This window comes from Myodes glareolus, chromosome 21 (genome assembly GCF_982192425.1).
Source record: "Myodes glareolus chromosome 21, mMyoGla1.1, whole genome shotgun sequence".
NCBI classification, from domain to species: domain Eukaryota; kingdom Metazoa; phylum Chordata; class Mammalia; order Rodentia; family Cricetidae; genus Myodes; species Myodes glareolus.
Window position 1 is genome coordinate 6,703,864 of NC_142046.1, and position 22,247 is coordinate 6,726,110.

Sequence of the window (22,247 nt, forward strand, 5' to 3'; positions counted from 1 at the left end):
AACCCTAGGGGAACTTGGAACTTGATATGTAGCCCAAGCTAGCCTTGGATTTGAAGTAAACCTTTTGTTTCAGACTTCTAAGGATTAGGATTACATAGGATTGCATAGTAGGTGTGTGCTACTACACGCAAGCTTATAGTTTTAAAACAGTTAATATTTTAGCAACAGAACGTTCTAAATAATGAAATGCTAAAGCTGAAATTTTTGGCAAAGGGGCTCTGTCAGTTCTCTGAGCGCTGCCATCCCTGAACTCCAAAGCCCATGCACTTCTATCGAAACACAGTATTAAGCTCTGTGTGGGATTCTAGGCTGCCACTGAAAACACTCTGGGCTTCACTGAAGTATGTGTGTGTGCGCACATACATGTGATGGGTAATGTGTCTCTCCATGTGGAAGGCCAAAGGGAAAGGTCACATGTCTGGAAGAGGCTTGTGCCTGTGAGGCTGTCTGATATACATGGGAGAGGGGTTCTCCATGCTAACTGTGCTGGGGGTCACTCTGTGAGGCTATCTCCTAACTTCCCCAACCTTCCCTCTTCTCTCTCCTTCCCCTTTCTCTTTCTTGGGTGGGTCTCATGCTTTGGCTTTCCTTCCAGATTCCCTGTCCTTTTCTCTTTGATCTTCTGTTCAATTCTACAATCTTTCATCTAAACAATGACAACAAATACTACCAGATGACAAACATGTTCTTTCCACGGATATAGTTGTCATTGGAAAAACTAAGAATGATTGGTTTAGAAGCTCAAAAAAGAATGACAAATAGGCAAAGGTCTGCCTGAGAAGCCAAGGCCTGCACACCTTTGCAGAGAGTGGAAAATGAGGGGGAAAGGAAGAAGAAAAGCCCAATGTACCCAGACAAGTCTCAGGAGGCAGAGCCCCAGTCCAGGTGCAGATGCCAGTTTTGGATAGACTGTTCCTCCCTCCTCCAGGGCAGGAAAAGAAAAGACAGAGGATGGCTCAAAAGTAACAGGCCTTGGGATTCAGGCAGGCTATCTGCCCCTCCTCACCAGACTTCACCTGAGCAAGAAGCCTCACCTTTGGCCTGACCATGACGAGTGTAGAAAGGGCTGAGAGTAAAGGAGTAGGGAGAGCTGAGAATGGGCGGCACCATTTTCTAGCAGGTCCCACCTGCAATGGCCCTTAGAATTCCCCAGCAGTTATCTGTTAAAGAAGGAGCAGATAGGAAGATGCTGGGGTACCCCTTCTCATATCTATCTTCAAAGACCCCACCATCTAAGTGTCTCTTGATTGAGACTGAATGACATCTAGGCCTTGACTAGGTGTTGCAGAGTCTGCGATATTGCACAATTATTCATCACATGGAGAACTCCATGAAGGCCCAGTGCAAGCAGGAAGGCAAGCAAATTTGGTAGGGTTAGTAAACAGGAAGGATAGAGAGGAAGCTACAATGAGGTTAGAAGGAAGCTGTAATCAAAACAGAGAGAATGAAAAGTAGAAAGGAGAAAGGGGCAATGAAAGGGCTTTCAAATGGTTGCATGGTGTCAAGAGTCACCCTGTGTTTGGGAAGTATTGGAGGAGCCCTCTTCAGGTAAGGGCAGAGATTCCTAGAAGCAAATCCACACTCTCTAAGCTGTGTAGCCAGGCAGTGAAGGACTTGAGATAAGGACTTGGTGAGTCCTCTTAGAGCAACCTTCTCTATGCTAATCAATGGGTTTTTTTTTTGAGGGAGGGAGGTAACCTCTGTACAGATGACAAACAATACCAGTGTGAGTGTGAGGGGCTACAGTGTGGCTTCCAAAGGCACAGAAATGGCAATGACAAGAGTAGAATGGAGTTGAGAATGTCTAAATAGACGGGACACAGACTTGTAGATAAGAAAATAGCAGTGACAGGGCAGTGAGACAGGTTCCTAGATGCTGTGTAAGGAACCAAAGAACACAGAGGCACCATGACATAGCTGTAGGGATATGAGCCTGTGACCTTCACCTTGACCTGGGAATGGCAGGAATAGTGGCTGATGGAGAGAGCACAGCGCTCATGGTTTCCTAGGGGACAGGAGACACACAGAATTTGCACAGAAGTGGCATGCTGAAAGAGTTCTGGGGTCTGAAAACACTCCTAAAGAAAGCAGGGGCCCCAAATAAGGTAATCTATTACAAGGGCTTCATACCTCAATCCTTTTCTATTTAAAAACATACAAACCCTCCTACCTGTTCTACAAGGGATCAAAATGAAATCTAGACCAAGAGTATCTGGAAGGCATTTTTAACAAAGAACAATTTTCAGAATACAGCGAAGTGTAAAAAGACATGGCAACACAATGTGGGCACAGTTCCTGATCAACCAAGAAACTACAAGGTGCTGGAGAGATGGTTCAGCAGTAGAGCACTGGCTGCTCTTGCAAAGGACCTGTGCTCAATTACTCAGTACCTACATGATGACTCACAACTATCTGTAACTCCAGTCTCAGGGGAATCCAACACCCTCTTTTTCTGGCCTGGGCAAATATTCATACACAAATAATAAATAAATAACAAAGATTTTTTTTAAAAAAAAAATTCCAGGGTGAAGGTGGTGGAGCACACCTTTAATCCTACTTCCAAGTCAGTTGGTCTACAGAATGCGTTCTAGGACAGTCAAGACGAAACAGAGAAACCTTGTCTCCAACCCATACACCCCATCCCCACCATAAAAGGGAAACAATCATGTCTATCCTTTAATCCCAGCACCCATGAAGCAGAGGTAGGTGGATCTCTCTGTGAGTTCAGGGCCAACCTGTGCCAGCCTGCTCTACAGAGTGAGTTCCAGGATAGCCAAGGCTACACTGAGAAACCCTGTCTTGAAATACAAAAATATCAAAACAAAACAAAACAAAACAACAACAAAAACAAGGAGGGGGACAACAGTCTTCTAGAATTTACTCTTCTAAAATTTATACATCTAGTACAGAACTGAGAGAAAGTGTGACTGAGAAAACCCATCGGGACCAGAAAGATCACAATACAGAGAAACAGGCAGCTCACTCAGCACTGTGCTCTTAGACTGTACATGTGGCTTCTTAGGAAGAAGCTGAACCAAAAACATCCAAATTTGGGTGACCATAATACCTCTAAGCTTCTAAGCTTCTAGCACACAAGGTGCCTACCTAGGTAGCCTTTTCAGAGAGGATTGAAAAAAAAAACACCATGGTTGACTGACCTCCATCATCCTGAATCAATGGCCAATCTCAAAGTATCGGATCCTAAGAAGGCCTGTGGTCCCCAAAATGAAGCCTTTCTCTTGAAGCTCCAATTTCTGGCAGATGCCAAGGGCACTACGAGCCCTTATCAACATCAACTAATACGAACTGTTCAAGACAATGCTTCTTAATACACTACACCAGAGAGAAATCATTCATAAGGAAAACAGATCCAAGATATCAAATAGAGCACCATCTCCAGCACACTCCTGGAGGGAGTGAGGGTGCTTTTGTAGGTATTACGCTTCCACGAGCCATCCATCCCTGTATGGTATGCCATCTTGGAAAAAGAATTCTGTCTGGACAACTTCAACTTGCAGATAGAGAAGGAGAGTCTCAAGCCAATGATGTGTGGATACAAGGCTTCTTTCCTTCCCTCCACTAACACATACCCAACAGTCAACTCCTGGAAAAGATCAGCGGATTACATGACTGGGTGCAGTGACACATTGGTAATCCTAGCACTCAAGAAGCTGAGGCAGGAAGACTGCTGTGAGCTTGAGGCTGGCTTAGGGTATATAATAAAATCCTGTCTCAAAAAAGAAAGCAGTAAAATAAAACAATGAAATTAACAAAAAGAAGTAGGAGAAGGTCTACAAAAAGGAAAAAGAGGGAAAACAAATTCAGAAGGCCCAAATTACACTTGAGGGCAAGTCTGCTGGGACATGCCAGGGTATGGCTGAAACCCAAGGGATCTTGCACATCCCAACAGTTCCTGTTACGAGGTTCCAATGTGTCTTAGTGGGAAAAAGTATACAATTTTTTGGTGCTTGGCTTCTCTACAGTGAGAAGTGCTAAAAATAACAGCTATTCTCTTGATCCCTTCAGAAAGTCATGTCATAAAGTACTTTGCTGTCAAGTGCTCCAAACCCAGTAACATTTAGACTATGTTTAACTTAGTGTTACCTGCTGCAGTTACAAGCTAAAGCCTTTACATTTCCAGGTCATTCATGGAGAAGGAAGGGGAGGATAGGGTTCTGGGAAGCCTTACCAGCAGTAGTCCAGCAGGTGTGGGGGCAGCACCGGAATGTACACGTGTTGCCAGTACATGGGGTAGAGCATGGCTGCTGAGCCATGGATACAGGCAGTTAGCTGGAAAAAAGAGGAACAGAAAGTCAGATCTCAAGGCAAAGTTGAGGAAAATGCTGCCAAAATTAAGGAATCAAAGTCACAGCAAAAACAACTTCAAGTCAGAGGTGCCCACTCCACCTCAATGCAATAGACTTTCTCTTCAAAATATGCATTTCATGCCCTGTTCCCTGATTATAAAGCTAAGATGAGGCTGGAGCAGGGGGTGCAGCTCAGTGGTAGTGCTTGCCTAGCATGCCTGAGATTCAGGTCCAATCCCCAGGATCACCGCCCCCCTCCCAAAATGAATGAATAAAAGACTTTAAAGTTCATGTACATTTAGAATGTAAATTTGAGAAAATGAAGAATATGATAAAAGAATTGGTATTTTTTGAAAATTATTTAACATTTTCAGATATGGGACATGTAAGCACTTACAGTTTCTTTTCTAATGAAACTAGAATGACTGTAAATATAATGCTTTCTCTTTTTATATTGACATTATCTGATACTTAACTTTCCTACATCCTTAAGCAGTCTTAGGAATCACACCCTCTCACCATTTTCTGTGTATTCCTTATACCTATTTTGCTGCTCTCTATCATGGAGTTACACACTTGTATTTGGATATACGATTTCTGGATGCAGATTCCAGAGCTAACTATGGCTCACAGACACAGTACCACGGTACTCAGCTGGCAGAGGATTGTAAGTGAGGATGTCTGTGCAAGTTTAACTGACAGGGCAGAGGCTCACGCTGCCTCCCCGGGACTAAGCACGGTAGTCAGGTTTAAACTTACTTCCATTTCACTTTTATTTTCACCCCTCTGATTATCATGGAGGATGAATATTTTTTGTCATGTTTACTTGACTCTATTTCTTAGGTAATAAGTCCTATTTCTTAAGCCTGTTCTTTTCATTCCTGACTTTTAAAAGGAGAGCTAGTATCTTTAAAAGTGATTTATAAGCAAACACGGAGTTCTTGGAAAAAACATCATTTGATGTGATGTTTTTGACAAGTTAATCTCCATTTTCTTCAAGTCTCTGAGAGAAGAGGTTTGGATGACTGTTTGGACAAGCCTTTTCTTTAGTGATGAGCACCACTCTTTGTCCAAGGAATTATCTCCAAAATTTCTACAAGCATCTAACTCCTAAATCTGGCCTTTAGATCTGAGGTAAGAGTCTACTTCTTCCACCTAGTTGATCCATTGCTCCAGCATCCTTTGTGGGATTACCCTTCCCCACTTCTCTCAACAAGCTCCTGCACTGTGTTTCTTCTCTTAATTCTTTTCTTAAGAGCCAGAGATGGCAGTACAAGCAGTAACTGATAAAATTAAAAGTGGATAGGGAAAGATAGTAAAAAGCAATACAATCTCTGTAAAGTTCAATATGACAACCCTGCAGACCCAGTTACTAAGTGATAACAGTCAACAATATATGTTTCTGTCTCTTTTTCCTTATGTTTCTTTGGTTTCTAGGAAGCCTGTCAGTATGAGGTCTTTGCTTTTTTTGGAAGCTGGTAACCGGCCTTTGTTGACAGAGGGACATTTATGTGGTGAAAGAGTGACATACCAATACCCAGTTAAAAGAATCCCAGAGGTTAGTAAAAACAACCAGTTTAAACTGGGTATGTTGTTAATGCTTCACAGTTGTTAAGCTGTGTATTGAGCCAGGGTGCTATGTCCCTCACCCACTCTTTTCACTCATTCTTTAAGTCAGGTACATGTGGGGAGGAGATCCAGGGAGTGTGGACAGCTGTTCCCAGGCACTGAGGTCCCCAATCACCTGTGCTAGTCCATTCTGTAGGTTCTCTCATAGAGGCAGCTGCCACACGGAAGACTGCTATGATCAGTTTCTCAAGGGTTTTAGAAGGACAAACATGGTGATGAGGAATGGAGGACAAATCACCTTTACTTTGATGTCATCTGCAAGTCTGGCTGGGGGGTCACAAAAGCCTTGAGCACCAGTTCTTTTGCTCATCTTTAACCAGCTGCCAGAGTATTTTTGTTGATGTGCACATCACTTCTTGCTTGCCAGCCTCTAGGGCTCAGCTGGAATAGAATGCCTGTGCCAGTTCTGGTCTATCTGAGAAGGACCATCTCAGCCAACCTCAGCTGCCTCCCAAGGTGTGCCCTTGGGACACACTATTTGCAGAAGTAAATGAATACAAAAGTAAAAGCTATAAACCTCTTTCCATCCCTCATACCATTCCATTCATCTTTCAAACCTGCTGGGGTTTGTTCTGTGAGCAAACTCTTCTCTCAGGCCTCTGAAGGAGTGCTTCTTTCCTCTCTGAAGCCTTACCTTGACTCGCTGTTACTAACTGAACTAGAATAGACTGAAGATTTCCCCTGGCTGTGAAGTACATGAAATCCTCTTTTTCATCTCCACACTTCTCAACTGAATGCATCTAAATGCTTGTCAATGCAGTGTGCACACTGATTAAAAAACAAATGACCTGATTGACTACTATTTAGACTATATCAACAACATAAAGATAGCTAGTAGGTTGGCTTACATAATAAGCCAAATATTCACCATTTCATTAGTTCCACAAACTCATATTCCAAAACAAGGACAAGCTTAGATATACAAATATATCACTTTTGGAAAAATTAAGTCATTCATCCATCCATCCATCCACCCACCCACCCACTCCTGTGTCTATGCACATTAAACAGATAAGTTTAAAAGCCAAAATTAATTTTATAAATATATAAGTGCTAAAAAATCTATCTGGTACTAAGCAACAGTATTATATAAATTTATTTGTGATTGTCATGTTTTTCACTAGGATGCTTTTGCTTGATTTCCTGTTTCTTGTTTGCTTAAACTATTTTGGGCCAAATCTTACCTCCAGGCATCATTTTTACCATTAATCCTTAATCTCAAATAAATATACAAGATTAAATGATAAGATTTTGAAACTTTATTAAAAATAAACAAAGCCAGAAGCTTTTAAGGTGCTCCATCAGAGAGTTACTAAGGTCAAATCTCTAAACTTTGGGTGAGACACATTCACCCATTTGATTAAGAAAACAAACAAAGTAAGAGGGCATTGTTTGGCTCTTTTCCAAAATACAAAGTGACACCTATTCTATGTACCATTAAGAACAGTGGCTAAGCTGACTGCAATGGGGTCTCTCTTTATTTACAGTGATCCAGAAATGATATAAAAAGTCCTAGGCTACACTAATTCCCTATAGAGTATAAAATCTTATGTAATGAAAACATACAATAAGGAATATAGTCAAAAAAGCGGTATTGTGAATATTTAATTAAAGTGTAAGCTGAAAAAAAATGATTCTATCAAATATCTCACTTGGTGGGAGAATAGATAGTATGTGTAAAATGTGCCCAAAGTCATAAGTTACAATGAATATTCATCAGAAGCCAATTATCAATCCCATTTAATGACAACTCAAAAGATTTTGCCCTAAAGCAGCAGAACAGTCTAAGGCTCCAGACAAAACTACACAAATTATATAGTCAACAGTCAGTCTAGCCAGGACATGAGTTGTAAAGTAAACCACTGGTGGGTGGTGGTGGCACTTTAGCAAATCCTTCCTCAATTAAAGGTGCACAAGGTCACTTACATCTAAGAGCTTTGTATATGATTCCATTACTTTCCTGTGAGGCTGGGAAAAGGAGAAACAATGATGTGGGTAGAACATGAATGGAGAATGATCAATGATATAGGTGAAAGAAATCACAAGACACCATTTGTATTCTTTTTTGTTTTCAGTTTAAGGTATTTCTCAGAGACAACAGATGGTTAAATAATAAGATTCCAATGTTTCATCTGATTTAATACAGGATTAAAAATAAGACCCCATTCTAAAACAAAAATACCTGTAATACGTGCAGCAGGCACTGGATTAGGGTGGAGGTCATGGGAAGCCATGGTCTAGAGATATGCTCAAGTGGTTACCCAGGCACACTCTATCACACTCCACAGACAGAGAAACAGTCTTAGAGGTGAAATAACTCATCCAAGGTCACAAGGTGACAGAAGTAGGACTCTCATAGAGGTCCTGTGAGATGACAAACTCTATTTCCATATCACATAAATTAAAATAAAAAAGCATTTTTTTTGTGCCTACCTGGTGCCATTGCTGTACAGAGGATTCCCTCTCAACACGGCCCAATTGTATTAATCCTCATTTACCTTACTGTTAGATAACCAAATATCTAGGGCAGAGTACCAATAACAGGAAGTAATCATTCTTTCTTTCTTTTTAAAAAACGGGATGAAGAACAGACAAGTTTTATTACATGCCCGAGACATGGGAGTACTGGACTACAAAAATCATCATTTGAAAACCCACACATCTGATCACTTCCTGAGGACTAGTCAGTTAACTAAGGTGTTATGGTGTCTTTAATCCTCAGGGAATTCTAGACAAGGAAGTAATAACTGCTAGTCACAGAAAGGTTTATAGGCTGGTCTGAACATACAGATCAGAAAGTCTTGCTTTCTGTCATTTTCCTTCTCACACACTTACAAGGAAGTCTTCCACTAATTGTCGTTTTTTTTATATTATCTCTGATTTCTTTCTTTTTTTTTCAAAGTTTATTAAATTATGAAAGTTTCCATTTCCGCCCCTCCTCCCAACACCCTCCCACTCCCCTCCTCCCCCTCCCTCTCCATCCCTAAGAGCAGTCAGGGCTTCCAGCCCTGTGGGAAGTTCAAGTTTCTCCCCCCTCCCTCCAGGTCCAGGAAGGTGAGTATCCAAACAGACTGGATCCCAAAAATCCAGTATATGCAGAGGAAACAAGTCCCAGTGTCATTGTCAATGGCTTTTCAGAAAGGCTCTGGGCCAGCCACATTCAGAGAATCCAGCCACATTCAGAAAATCTGGTTGGATGGGGTGCTGATCTGAACAGAGAATTCTCAACAGAAGAACTCCGAATGGCCAAAAGACACTTAAGGTCATGCTCAACATCCTTAGCGATCAGGGAAATGCAAATCAAAACAACTATGAGATACCATTTTACACCAGTCAGATTAGCTAAAGTCAAAAACACCAATGATAGCCTATGCTGGAGAGGATGTGGAGAGAGGGGAACTCTCATCCATTGTTGGTGGGAATGCAAACTTGTACAGCCACTGTGGAAATCAGTGTGGCGGTTTCTCAGGAAACTGGGAATCAACCTCCCTCAAGACCCAGCAATTCCACTCTTGGGAATATACCCAAGAGATGCCCTATCATACCACAAAAGCATTTGTTCAACTATGTTCATAGCAGCACTATTTGTAATAGCCAGAACCTGGAAACAACCTAGGTGCCCCTCAATAGAAGAATGGTTAAAGAAGGTGTGGAACATATATACACTAGAGTTTTAGTCAGCGGTAAAAAACAATGACATCTTGAATTTTGCATGCAAATGGATGGACATAGAAAACGCTTTACTGAGTGAGGTAACCCAGACCCAAAAAGAGGAATATGGTATGTATTCATTCATAAGTGGATTCTAGCCATAATTAAAGGTCTTTGAGCCTATTATTCGAGATCCTAAATTAGAAGCTAAATAAGAAGGTGAACCTGAAGAAAATCATGTAGTTATCCTCCTGGAGATTGGAAATAGACAAGAGTCCCAGATCCTTCATCTGACGATAGATGGCGATACAGATGGAGACCCACATTGGAGCACCGGACTGAGCCCCCCCATGGTCCAAATGAGGAACAAAAGGAGGAAGAACATGAAAAAAAAAAACTCAGGACCGCGAGGGGTGCGATCACCCACTGATACAAGGGGACTGATCTAATGAGAGTTCACCAAGGCCAGTTGGACTGGGACTGAACGAGCATGTGATCCAACTAATTGTCGTTTTGAGCTGAGCAAACTACTGCCTCTTGTGGGCCTTAATTTCCCCTGTGTGAAAAGTTAGCGGCTGGCCTGCAAGATCCCTGTGCCCTTTGCAGCTTTGACTCTTAGAGGAACTTCCACCTTTTGTGGAAGGGAAAGATGCCCTTCCTCTGTCCATCTTGACTGTCTGCAACTGCACTGACTAAGCAGAAGACAGCCAGCCAAGGTCCATTTTCAAAGTCTCTTTCTTAACTTTGGTGCCACAAGGAACCCCTCCTCACAAACTCTTAAACTAAGAAGTACCACCTTTCCATACGGCGGAGAGCACAGCCTTTCTCCATCTTATCCCGTCTCCCCTCAGCACACAGAAGAGCTGAGAGGATGATAATAGGAGGATATCTAGAGCATGGCTCCAGCTACAGCTCCACAAAGACGGATCATATTAAAAGTGTTTTCTTATTTCCGCATTGCTGACACTGGGCAGGTGCTGGGTAAAGTGTTTAGGGAACACGAGAATGCCCTGGCTTAACGTCAAGAAGAGTGGTAGGCAAGGTCACTGGACATCCGGCAAACTGCAGTCACTCAACAGATCACCATCAGAAACTGCACATTTCTGACAAAGTATTGAGACTCCAGGATCTAAAGACCGGCACAGGGGGATCGGATGGTTGCAGTCATTCTTCACATCCTTGAACTGAGAATGTTAAACAATCAGACTGACACCTGCTTCACAGGACTACAGGCATCTGGACTTCCCCTCTGTTCTTAAACAAAAACAAACTGATGAAATAGAGTAGAGAAAGAACTGCAGATCTGTAAATTTAAAGTCCATGCATTTCAACAAGATTCATCCTAGGTGCAGCAGTTTAAAGAATGTTTTCTTGGGGAACTTATTAGCACTCTCTGCTTGAGAACTCGGCTCTTTACTTATAATCTTCGTGGTTGGCAGGAACAAGTGCTGCTGTGATTCAAACAGTGCTGTGATTATTTTTTTTTAAATTATAAATTGTTTTCAAGAGGGAAATCCACTGTAGAATCAGCAAAAAGTTTTTACATACTCACCCCTAAATTATAGTTTAACTACATTCCAATTGTATTGACTATATTCAGAGGGAAGAGCAGGCTTCTAAAGCCAAGCAGGCTTCCAATACTTCAGACAGATGCCGAATGTGTGAAGAGAAGAGCAAAGCATGCCCTGCTTAGAAGAGGAGATGCCATGTTCCTCTTCAGAGTAAGGTGAGTAATCTTTCTTCAAGTGGTTTCTCTTGTAGTCAGTGGAACTCAACTTAGTTCTCCTCCTCCTCCATTATCTTTAGGGGAGAAATGTCAAAAATAAACAAATTCCAATGTGGTCAAAGTGAGTCTAAGAACTCCAAAAGTTGAGAAGCAGCTTCCTTAGGCATCTCACTTAATCCCTTCTCTTTCCATTTTCTTTTTAAAGCTACCTCCTAGCTAGAGTAATTAGAGCAAGCTATTAATCAGAGTAAAAAGCTTTCCTGCCAAGTTTTGACACTTCAAAACATCAAAGCAAATACAACTGCCAGAGAAAAGTGTTAGCTACCTAAGCTAGGTAAGCTACATCAGCAAGAAGCCACCACAAGAGAGGAAAGCACTTCTTTTCATCTTTAAGGTGAAAAAGAAAATGGCAAGGTTGCATGATTAATAACAAACCATGTAAAGATGGACAGCAAGTATGCAGCTGTGTCTCTATTCTGTGTCATTGCTGAACAAGGAGATGTCTTCAGGAACCCTCCTAAGGTACTCAGGAAAAAAATCATTTGGTCATCTCACTGATTTATGAAAGTGGATTTATATTCACTTTCAAATCTCCTAAGATTATAGTCTATGTTTAATGAATGGATTTAAACCTTATTTTTTCTTTTCAATGAAACCTGGCAAGCCAGGCATGGTAGTATACACCTTTAATCCCAGCACTTGGGAGGCAGAGACAGAGTTTGAGGCCAGCCTTGTCTACAGAGCAAGTTCCAGGACAGCCAGGGCTAAACAGAGAAACTCTGTCTCAAAAAACAAAAGAAATACAACTAAATTGATATTCATGAGTACCATCAATGGAGAAGGAGAAACTGGGGTGGTGAATGTCTGATGTGGGATTCCCCTCTGTATGCTATGAATATGTTTTATTACCATTGGTTAATAAAGAAGCTGCTTTGCCCTGTAGCAGGGCAGATTATAGTTAGGTTGGAGAAGATAGAGAGAGTAGGTAGAGTCAAGGAGACACCATGTAGCTGCTGAGGAAGAAAGACACTGGGGAACATTTCAGGTAAGCCATAACTATGTGATGATACACAGATTAATAGAAATGGGTTAATTTAAGGTATAAGAGTTAGTTAATAAGAAGCTTGAGCTAATATGCCAAATAGTGTTGTAATTAATATAGTTTCTGTGTGATTATTTATATCTGGCCACTGGGAAATGAACGAGCAGTCTCTGTTCTTACAAATACTTAACCTTGCGTGAACAGATGAAAAGACTCCCTAACAGAGTAAATTCCAAATTCAAGCTTAGAAAGTGAGAGCAAACTCAGAAAGAGTCAAAAAATATTAATACGAACATCTTTACATAGGACTGTGTTTCACGTTTGTTTAACTCTTTTACCTCCTACAAGAGCTCCTATAAGATAGTTGTATTAATGTCTGCATTTTGCAGGTAAGGAAACTTGCCTATGGTCACAGAGTAGAGGGCTGAGCTAGAATATGAACCCTGGGAAAGCAGGCTCCCAAGTCTGTGCTCTTGCTCTCATGAAGCTGTCTCTGTGTTGTGATCTGTATTAATCGGACAATTACTGAGCATCCACTATGTGTACATGCCATGCCCACAAGCAAGTTAAAACAGACAGAAGATCAAAATGCAAACAACCAACTTCAACACAGAAGCATTATGAAAGAAGTGCTGTAACAGAGGTTCCAATATGTCAGCATATACAGAAGGAATCTCTGATTCTGTCTGGGGTGAGCATCGGGCAGCAGAGACCGGCATATCCGGGCTTCCAGAGTTGGGTGTATGAAGATAGAGAGGCTGCTTCTGTTCCTTCCTGTGGGAGGCCAGGTGAATCCAGCAGCTCCTTGTGCCACTCAAGCTCTGCTCAATGACCCTTCAGCCAGTGACTAAGTGACTAGTGAGCAGAGATGCAAAACCTACATATGCTATGATTATTCTTTGTGGCTTGCGGAATTTGCCATTCACCAATGTCAGTCATACACACTGTCTGCAAAACTCTCCAGGATTTTTGCCACCTCCTTAGCTTCTGAAAGTCAGATTGGGGGTCACTATCTACAAAAGTGAGATTCAGTGTCACAAGATTGAGTAAAGCATAGCCAGTGCTGGGTTAAGGTTTTATCTCATCTATGATCATGAACCCTTTACCAGTACCACTTTTAGAGAAAATAGCAAGGGATATCAGAGGTCAATTCATCCATGGCCATGAGACTAGAAATGGCTCACAGGGATTAAGTACATGGCAAAGGAAGAGGCAGAATCATAACAAAACTACCCTGACTCAAAGTCTGATCCTCTCACCTCCAACCCTGCTGTCCTTTTTCTGAGGCATATTCTACCAATAGGACTGTCTGAGGCATCTAGCTAGGAGATTCAATATAGTCATCAAGCTAGCAAAAAGAGCAAACCTATAAATTTCTCTTAGGTTTGTGGAAATCCGTAAGTGCATGGCATAATCTCACAGCACACCAAAGTGAACATACTTGCCACCTTCAAAACCATCAAAAGGAATTATAAATCCATGTCCTACTAACAGTACATAGTGCTTCCTTTTTAGCTTCCTTAATGAATGAATGTCTTTGAGACATCTGCCAAAGTGGGCCCCATTTAGAGATTTTCTAACATACTAAGAGGGAAATGATTTTAATATTGCCCATTTGTGTTTTTTGGGTGGAGGTATGATTTATGAGTCATAAGAAATTATCTCTTACTGCTAAAACCTAAAGAATACCCAGGGATAGGAGACAGATTAGCGAGTAAAAGCATGAGTCTTTGAATTTAGATCCCCAGAACACGAGTGTGTAGTAGTACATGTTTGTATCCCTAGAGTTGGGAGCTGGAGACAGGAGGATCCTGGGGGCTCACTGGCCAGCTGACCTAGTACAAACAACTAGCTTTGTGTTCAGGGATAAGCTGGCTCTAAATAAATAAATAATATTAATAATTTAGAAGTGACCGAGGAAAGGCAACCCAATGTTGGCCTCTGGTCTCCATACTAGTCTGTACAGGTAAGGATATCTGTGCACACTCATACTTCCCACAAGAATATACAAATTTATTTTGCAAATTGCCCCGATTGCTCAAATAATAAAAATTTTAGGGCTATGTTTTTAATGAAATGGATAAAAAGAAAAATCACGCCTCAAGATCTACTATCACCTATGAACCCTAAGTTACATGGTGTACTTCCTTGGCCCCTACAATGTTACGAGAAACTGGATAGATTATGATTAGTGACACCCTTCTCTAGACTGGCAAGGTCACAACCAAAGCTCTTTCAAAGAGATTTCTCTAAGAACTTCTACGTGCTAGTCTGTACTCATGACTGTCTTCTAGACAAACACAGTCTCTTCTATGTAGTTCTAAGTGGAGATGAGCCAGTGGTGCATAACCAACACCAACAAATTACTATTGTTTCTGCAGAAGAAGAACAGTGCGTTCCATGACTCCAAATCTGTCTGCATATCAATCAATGGGGAAATCTGGGGGGAAAAAAAGGAAAAAAAAGAAAAACCTTGGTTTCTGTACTAGAATTTTTGAACCAAAGTGTTTGAAGATGCTGTGAACCTGCTGTATTTTTAGCATGCTTTCTGGGTGTTTCTAACAGCATTTGGGGATTGATAACAATCTGGATCCTCTCTCTGGTCTAAAGTTCAGTGTTTGTTCAACCTACAGAGGAAGCAGCAGAGAAGGATGAAAATCAGTGTGGAGACGGACTGGCTGAAGTTATATCAAAAGACCACAGATTCTACTGCTAATGCACTGTATTGTATTACAGTCTTCTCAACAACACAAGGTTCTTTTTGCTCCAGTTACAGTTCAATATGAACAGGAGAAAACCAACTTACACATAATTAAATGAGTACAGTTCAAAAAGCAGTTAATTATATTTATGTTGAAAACTCACATAAAGAAAACAGCAATCTTTTCTCCTACTTCCTATCAGTGGCGGTTTCTTTCATTTAACAGTTTTTCATACTCTCTGAGCCACAATAAAATTCTATTAGAGAGAATAGAGAGGCCATGCCACTTGTGAGTCTGGCTGCCAAGTCCATATTCATGCCACTCCACTACATTTTGTTAAGGAGTTTCCTCTTTACCAAGGGGCTAGTTTGCTTCTCACTCTTCTTAGGTTGTCAATGTGACTAGGTTAGTCTCAACCCCACCCCTTCTCTTACAACATATGAACAGACAAAATGCTTGATTTATCTTATTTTTTAAAGAGAACACTAAATTTAGTCTTAGACTTTACTGTTTGGGAAGTTTCCAGTTACAAGGTCTTGGCTTCCCTTGAGCACAGTTTGAAACAAAATAATGCTGTTTGTTCCTAAGGCTGGAACATGCAGACTGGAGTGCGCAGACACAGAGGCCCTGGCTCTGGTCCAGTGTTTCAAACCTCCTTAAACTTCCACTTCTTTGCCTCAAGGGCTACAGAAAAGCAAACAGGATTAGTTTGTTCTAATGCAGACGAATTAGGAAAGCTCTGCATATGCTGGTAAGACATCTGGCCACTGCCTGGGTTGACATGGACATAGCAAGGTGGAGTTCCTCCAAAAAGAAGTGAAATTAACACAAATCTGAAAACCTGCCTCAGCTACAAACTGTCCTTTTTCAGGTCACTAGAGCAGATGGTGTGCTCAGACAATGAAGTGCTGTCTCCCTGCATGAGAGAGCGTGATGGGACACGTGAGGTTGGGAAAGGATCCAGGACTTCTCCTGAACATTGAAATATCTACAAAGGCCAGGTTTGGGTGCTGGTGAGAAGATTATCACCTAATTGTAGGTGATTACAATTATCACCTACCACTTGTCCAGGGTACCAGTATACAGGCTCTACCCTAGTCCTTTATTCTCTGGGAAAAATGTGTGCTTGTCTGGCTGTGAAGAAACTGAGAAATAATGTTTTGTTAGCTTTTTCTTTCTCTAAATGAGGTACCATCAGAAAAGTATTAATTGTTCTCATAGATCTGGGAGTGATACAAATAATTACATGTGAAAACATATGGCTTTGCCCCCAATAGTGCTTCCTTCTTAAGCATTTGTTTAGCCCACCATCTAGATATGCTAAATAAATTTATTAGTAAAGTAAACATGCTTTGTCATCAGTTAACTGTAGAGTTGGGGTGGATACTCTAACAATTTTTTCTTTGATTCTAGTGGTAGCTCCTACACAGGGTTATAATGTGTAAGAGTCCCAATCAACATAACCTGGTGGCAAAGATAAGAATTTTGAATGGACTGAGATTCTCTTGTGTGCATCATCTCTGGCTGTTTCTTCCTTCCCAGAAGATTCCTTCTACATACAGCATCATGGTCTATTTTGTGGCTCTCTCTCATGTCTGACTAATGTACTGACTTCAGGCAAGTTTTTTCATCTTCCCAAATGGACAGACTGCTCTGTAAAATGGGAATAATTCTAAATACTTGGAATAATGATAGCAATGTAAGGTCTTCTTTCTAAAAAATTCCTATCTTTGATATACTAGCTATCCACAATTATTTCCAAAAACCAATGAGTTAATCTTGAATGTGAAAATGTGGAAGAAAAACGGGATCTTTGTGTTCCAAGAAATCAGAGAACAAGATTTAGCAAAGCTTTCCCTATTTATCATTTATAAAGGAAAACAATCAATAAACATTAACTGAGCAAAGAGAATAAAAACTTACATTTATCTTATACAGAATATCACAATGTTATTGACCGGGACACCCTGAATACATATGTATTACCTAAAATAAGTAGTGTGGAGGTTTGCCTAAAACACACAGTCTGTTTTACAGATGTATTCTGGAATGCTCCATAACCTTTATCTTTCAGGTCCTCAATAGTTCTGAGAAGCATTAAGCTATATCTTATCAGGAAAAATGGAGAATGTGGTTTGTTGGAGTATTAAGATATATCAGGTTCGTCCAAGAGGGTCCTCAGAACACCTCAGGTGGAAATAGTCTTCACAGCTGTCTGATCTCTGAGTTAAGTAAAAGCTATGCTGGAGGAAGTCAGAGGCAATGATGGCAAGACCTTCAAATTCGGAATCTGGAGAGACAAAGGGTTGAGCCCAACTCCTGCCTGCTCAGTATCTTCAACTCCAGAGACAATCCATGAAGCAAATGAGGATGCTGGTACTACCAGAGTGCCTTCTGGCTGGGAGCAGAACCCCATCTCCTAGAAAGAGGGGAGTCAATCACAGAGCTCTGTCAATAAGCAAAGCCCCACAATCGCCACCCCCAACAGTCAAAATAATGCATGCTTGGAACGTTAGCAAAAGTTCACTTCATGTTTGTCCTTACCCTTAATTAAACCATACAGAATTAACATTCTTGTTTATTAAATAATCACTTCTTGGTTTTGATTTGAAACATTAAAATCTGATCTCTCATTAAAACATTTAGTCATTTATCAGGAACATGTACACATACTACATGCCAGACCATGTTCTAAGAGTTTTGCAAGTATTTCAATTTTACTAACATGAGGTCATTGGTGGCTCAAACAAAAGCTATTTCAGTAAAATGGCAAAGAGAAAATGGGAGCAGAGGGTCTAGACAAAAAAATGAAAATTTTGTTCTAAAGGGGGAGAATACAAAAAGGGTAAAGGGAAAAATATAAATGGGATGAAGTGGAGGTTCAAAGAAAGTTGTTTATCTTTTAAAAGGTTCCATTTATTTATATTTGTGTGCATGCAGATGTACACATGAAGGCTGGAGGGCAGCTTGCAGTAGTAGGTTCTTTCCTTCACTATCATGTGGGTCTCAGAGACTGAACTCAGTTCATTACACTTGGCAGCAAATAGCTTTATCTGCTGAGCCCTCTCCCTGGGCATGCTTTGTTTTTATGACTTGGGTGTCACTATATCATGTTGGTATGCACTTTCGAAAGGGCCAGCAGAGGAGGAGAAACAAAAGGCTGGGTGGAGCCAATGCTCTTGTTTCTCTGTGGAACACTTCCTTGAGGTGGCATGGAGACAGCACAACATGGCACTAAGAAGAACCTTCTCAACAAGGTGTTTCTCAAATTAAAATAAAATTCTGATCCCTCCCCACAAATCTCTACTCTCTCGTCTGCTCTTCTTACTTTTGGGTCCTTCTCAGTAGCCATCTGGCCATATATGTAGTGTACGATCTGATTTAGGGTCTCCCATACTCATCCAAGAATCAGGAAATCAGGATTTTCTGTTTGATGTTGACTATGGAAATACTTTGTGGAACAAAGTCATCTGGACACGCAGTGTGACAAACAGTTTATCCACAAAGGAGGGCATAGTACAGACTGCAGACCTTAGATGCTGAAGGTGTGGCAAGGCAGCTGGACTCTCTTCTGGCTTTCATTAGACGGATATAGAACTCTGGGTTAGGAGTTTGAAACTGCTTTACTATCTTCTCATTTTCAGGATGTAAAATCTTAGGCATCACTGATTTAAGAATCAAATTAACCTTTGTACAGGAACTACTCTTGGGCTTGGAATCTTCCTTTTTTGATAAAACTTTTGAAATAGATCCATATAAAAATAAGGACACTGTACATACAAATGTTAAAGAAAACAACTTAAGACACCAAAAATTGCCATCTAGCTCAGGGATCAGTGACATACAGTGATAAGACCCAGTGTGGCCTACTGTTGGAAGTCAGTCTCAGCCATTAGTTTATCTACGGTAATGAGAAAGTCAGAGTCCAGCTTCAATGATGGCCACATGACCTCCAACATGGTATCAATTACTTGATACTCTGTAGAAGAGACTGGTGGACTCTAATCCAGCTGAGGACTGAACATGGGATGGGGTGCACCTCATTGATGGAGGGTTTCCTTGGCATGCTGGATTCACTAATATTTAAACTATAATTCATTTGGAATTGCACAAGTAAAACAGACACTGTCTTCTTTTCCTTCCTCAAATGGATAGCTAATACTGAAATGTGTTTGTGACAGACAGCTCAGAGCCTCCTTAGTTACTTATAGAGTTTTTGTATACATGTGGGCCTTTTCTGAGTCTCTATTCTGTGCCATTAGCATGCCTACATTCTCACAATGCAACCACTATCACAGCAGACCAGTGGATATAGCTTTACAGCAAGTTTTACTACAGCAAGCTATCATAATCCATTCATTTTCTTCAAATATGCTTTTGGTTCTTTCTTTTAGCTTTTTCATATTCATTTTAGAATCAGTCTGAGATTCTGGGTTTGAAAAGATTCTGTCTCAAAAAAAAGACAGGGCTTGAGAAAGATCCCAAGGATACTCTCTGAACTCTAAACACAGGTGTATGTGAGCACATACACATGTTGACACGAGCTTATGTATTGACTATGTGAATAAACATGAGAAAGCAGTTTCAGTAAATTACTAACAGTGACTAGATGATCTCATGTTGGTATTTACTATGAAGTGATTTCAAACTTCTGGAATGTTTACTTGAGAACTTTCATCATAAGATTAGTCAACCATACTTTATCAGGCAAAAAAAATATGCAAATATAAATAAGAAAAACTTATGTTAAATGTTTATTAGTAATACAACACACAAAGGACTCACTCTAACTTATGAGAAAAACCTCAGGCTAGGCATAGTAGCCCACACTGGAATCTCAGGCTGAAGTAGGAGCAATGTCAGCCCATGAATTTGAAGCAAGTCTGGGCTACAAAGTGAGTTCAAGACCAGTTTATATTATGAAGCAACAACTCTATCTCAAACAGACAAAACCAGAATTTGAGAGATGACTCAGTGGGTAAAGCACCTGCCCTGTAAGTGTGAGGATTGCAGCTCAGATCTACTGATCTCACTTAAAATAGCCAGGTGGGATAGTGGCTTTCCTGTCATCTCAGTTGACAGGAAGATGAGACAGGGAATCCCTGATTAAACATCGAGTGCCAGGTTCAACAACAACATATGAGGTAGAGGAAACCACCTAGCATTAACCTTGGGCCTCTACAAGCATGTAAATACACATGCATGTATACCCGCATGTACACATTCATTTCTACACATGTAAACACACACAATTGTTAAAAATACCACAAAACAGAACTAATCATCAAAAAACATTTGAGGTAAATGGGAAAAGATTAACAAAATACTCACAGGAAATAAACTCATGGACAATAGTTACCTCTAACCAAAGTCATCAAAATTAAAACTTGCCATATCATTTTTACATATTTTTCCTGTAGGATTAAAATGTAGCACAAGCACACAGACAATACATACAAAGGCAGAGACAGTTCTAGCAAAAGCTGTAGTGAAAGTGTATACAAATGACAACATTCCTGTACACAGGCCTACGCCTTCTGGGGAAACAATTTGGCAGACCCCATCTACTAGAGAATTTATTTATGAACCACCTAAATGACCAACAAGAGAAGAAAACTTTAGTAAACCATGACTACATCACTACAATGGAATACAGTGCCAACATTTTAAAGAAACAATAATAAGCTTATGTGGAGATAGGCACTATGTTCATAACGTACAATCAAGAGGAAAACTATTTATAATTGATCATGAGATTGCAAGAATAAATGAAATGGGCTTTGACACAGTAAAGGGACATGAATAATTAATGACAGTGGTATTACCATATGAGGGGAATGTGGCTGATTCATTTCCCTAAAATTGTCTTTAATCTTGCCGATATAATCTTTCAATTAAAATTAAGTGACTGCAAAGCCGTCTCGGGACGGTCTACTCACGGTGCTGAGTTTGCTGCAGATGATGAGGATCCTGCGCTCATACAGCATGCTGGCGTACAGATGCAACATGTTGTTCACATCCACAGCCACAAAATATTCTGTCAGATTTCTCTAGGAGAAAGAAGAAAGCAAGGCTTGTGGCTTATTTTGTTTGTTCTCATTACAAAAGTATCTCATAAAAGCAGGAGGCCATGTACTCTTCCCTTGTCCACTCCTTCTACCTGGGAGCCCAAGCTCTAATCAGGTGTGAAACCATGAAATGCAAAGTTCAAAGAGGCCTTGGAGATGAGCATCCTGAGCAACTGCAACCTTGTGTGGTGATTATGGGTTACAACTCAAGGTCATACAGAGCACTGTGTTTGTTTTTCAAGTTGCTCCCAAAGAAGCACAGGAATTCTGCAATCTCAAAAATGAGGAGACTCAGTCTGAGGGAAATTCTCCAAGATCAAAAGGTCTAATAAGCAACGAAGATAGGATTCTCCTCTGATCTTTGGGCCCTAAGCCCTATAACTTTTCCAAGATACCGTGTCATATAACCAAGAAAAAAAAGTGCCCAAGTTTTTTATAGCACAAAAGCAGGGCATTATCTGCCTCATCCTTTCTGCTGGTATCCATAGCATACACTCCCCAAAATGGTTCTGGTAGAATTAAAGCAATTTCAAAAACTCACTCAAAAGGGGGGAACTGTAGATAAACAGCAGCAAGTTGTGACAATTGCTTTATTTTAACCTGCTTTTGTTTTTCCCCTGTAACCTGGGTTTCATTCTTTTAATTAGCATTATGGATTAGGACTCTTCAGATTTCAGCAGGGAAATGGAGAGCATTTCATTCTATAACCCTTTGTACATCTACCTGACATTAATAATATACATGAATATGCTAATTTTTAATGTTACAGGTTTTTAATGCTGTTCAATAGAACTCTCAGGAAACGAGAGGGAAGGAAAGCTGGTGCCATGAGTGGCAGTTTATCACAATTAAAGATCTACAACACATAATTTAAGTAAACCAGTAATTTTATATGCAAAATAGCATAAAGTACTTCTCAACAATATTATGGCTAAAGATAAATAAGAATGAGCCCTTATCTCATCATTTATTATTGTTTGACCAGAGTATTAGGCTAACCATCAAAGTTCACAAATAAAGAGCAAGTGGATTGATAGCATTATATACTGAGTCCCCCCCCTACACTGTGCCTCCTAGATACTGCTCACTTACTCTACCGTGATGAGGCTTTATACAGGTCAT

The 22,247-nt window shown here is 40.5% G+C and overlaps 1 protein-coding gene across 24 annotated transcripts in view; it reads right to left on the reverse strand.

Moving 5' to 3' along the window:
- Dennd1a (DENN domain containing 1A) overlaps positions 1 to 22,247 on the reverse strand; it is a 507,493-nt gene that overhangs the window by 217,783 nt on the left and 267,463 nt on the right. For 19 of the 24 annotated variants that reach the window (XM_085681265.2, XM_048429136.3, XM_085681269.2 and 16 more), the window contains 3 exons: positions 20,997 to 21,107; positions 17,333 to 17,476; positions 4,190 to 4,290 (listed from right to left, as the gene is read on the reverse strand). In XM_085681265.2, coding sequence (XP_085537391.1) covers positions 4,190 to 4,290; positions 17,333 to 17,476; positions 20,997 to 21,107 — 356 coding nt within the window. The remainder of the gene's footprint in view (positions 1 to 4,189; positions 4,291 to 17,332; positions 17,477 to 20,996; positions 21,108 to 22,247) is intronic. The other 5 variants (XM_048429144.3, XM_048429146.3, XM_048429149.3 and 2 more) reach the window with 1 other exon arrangement.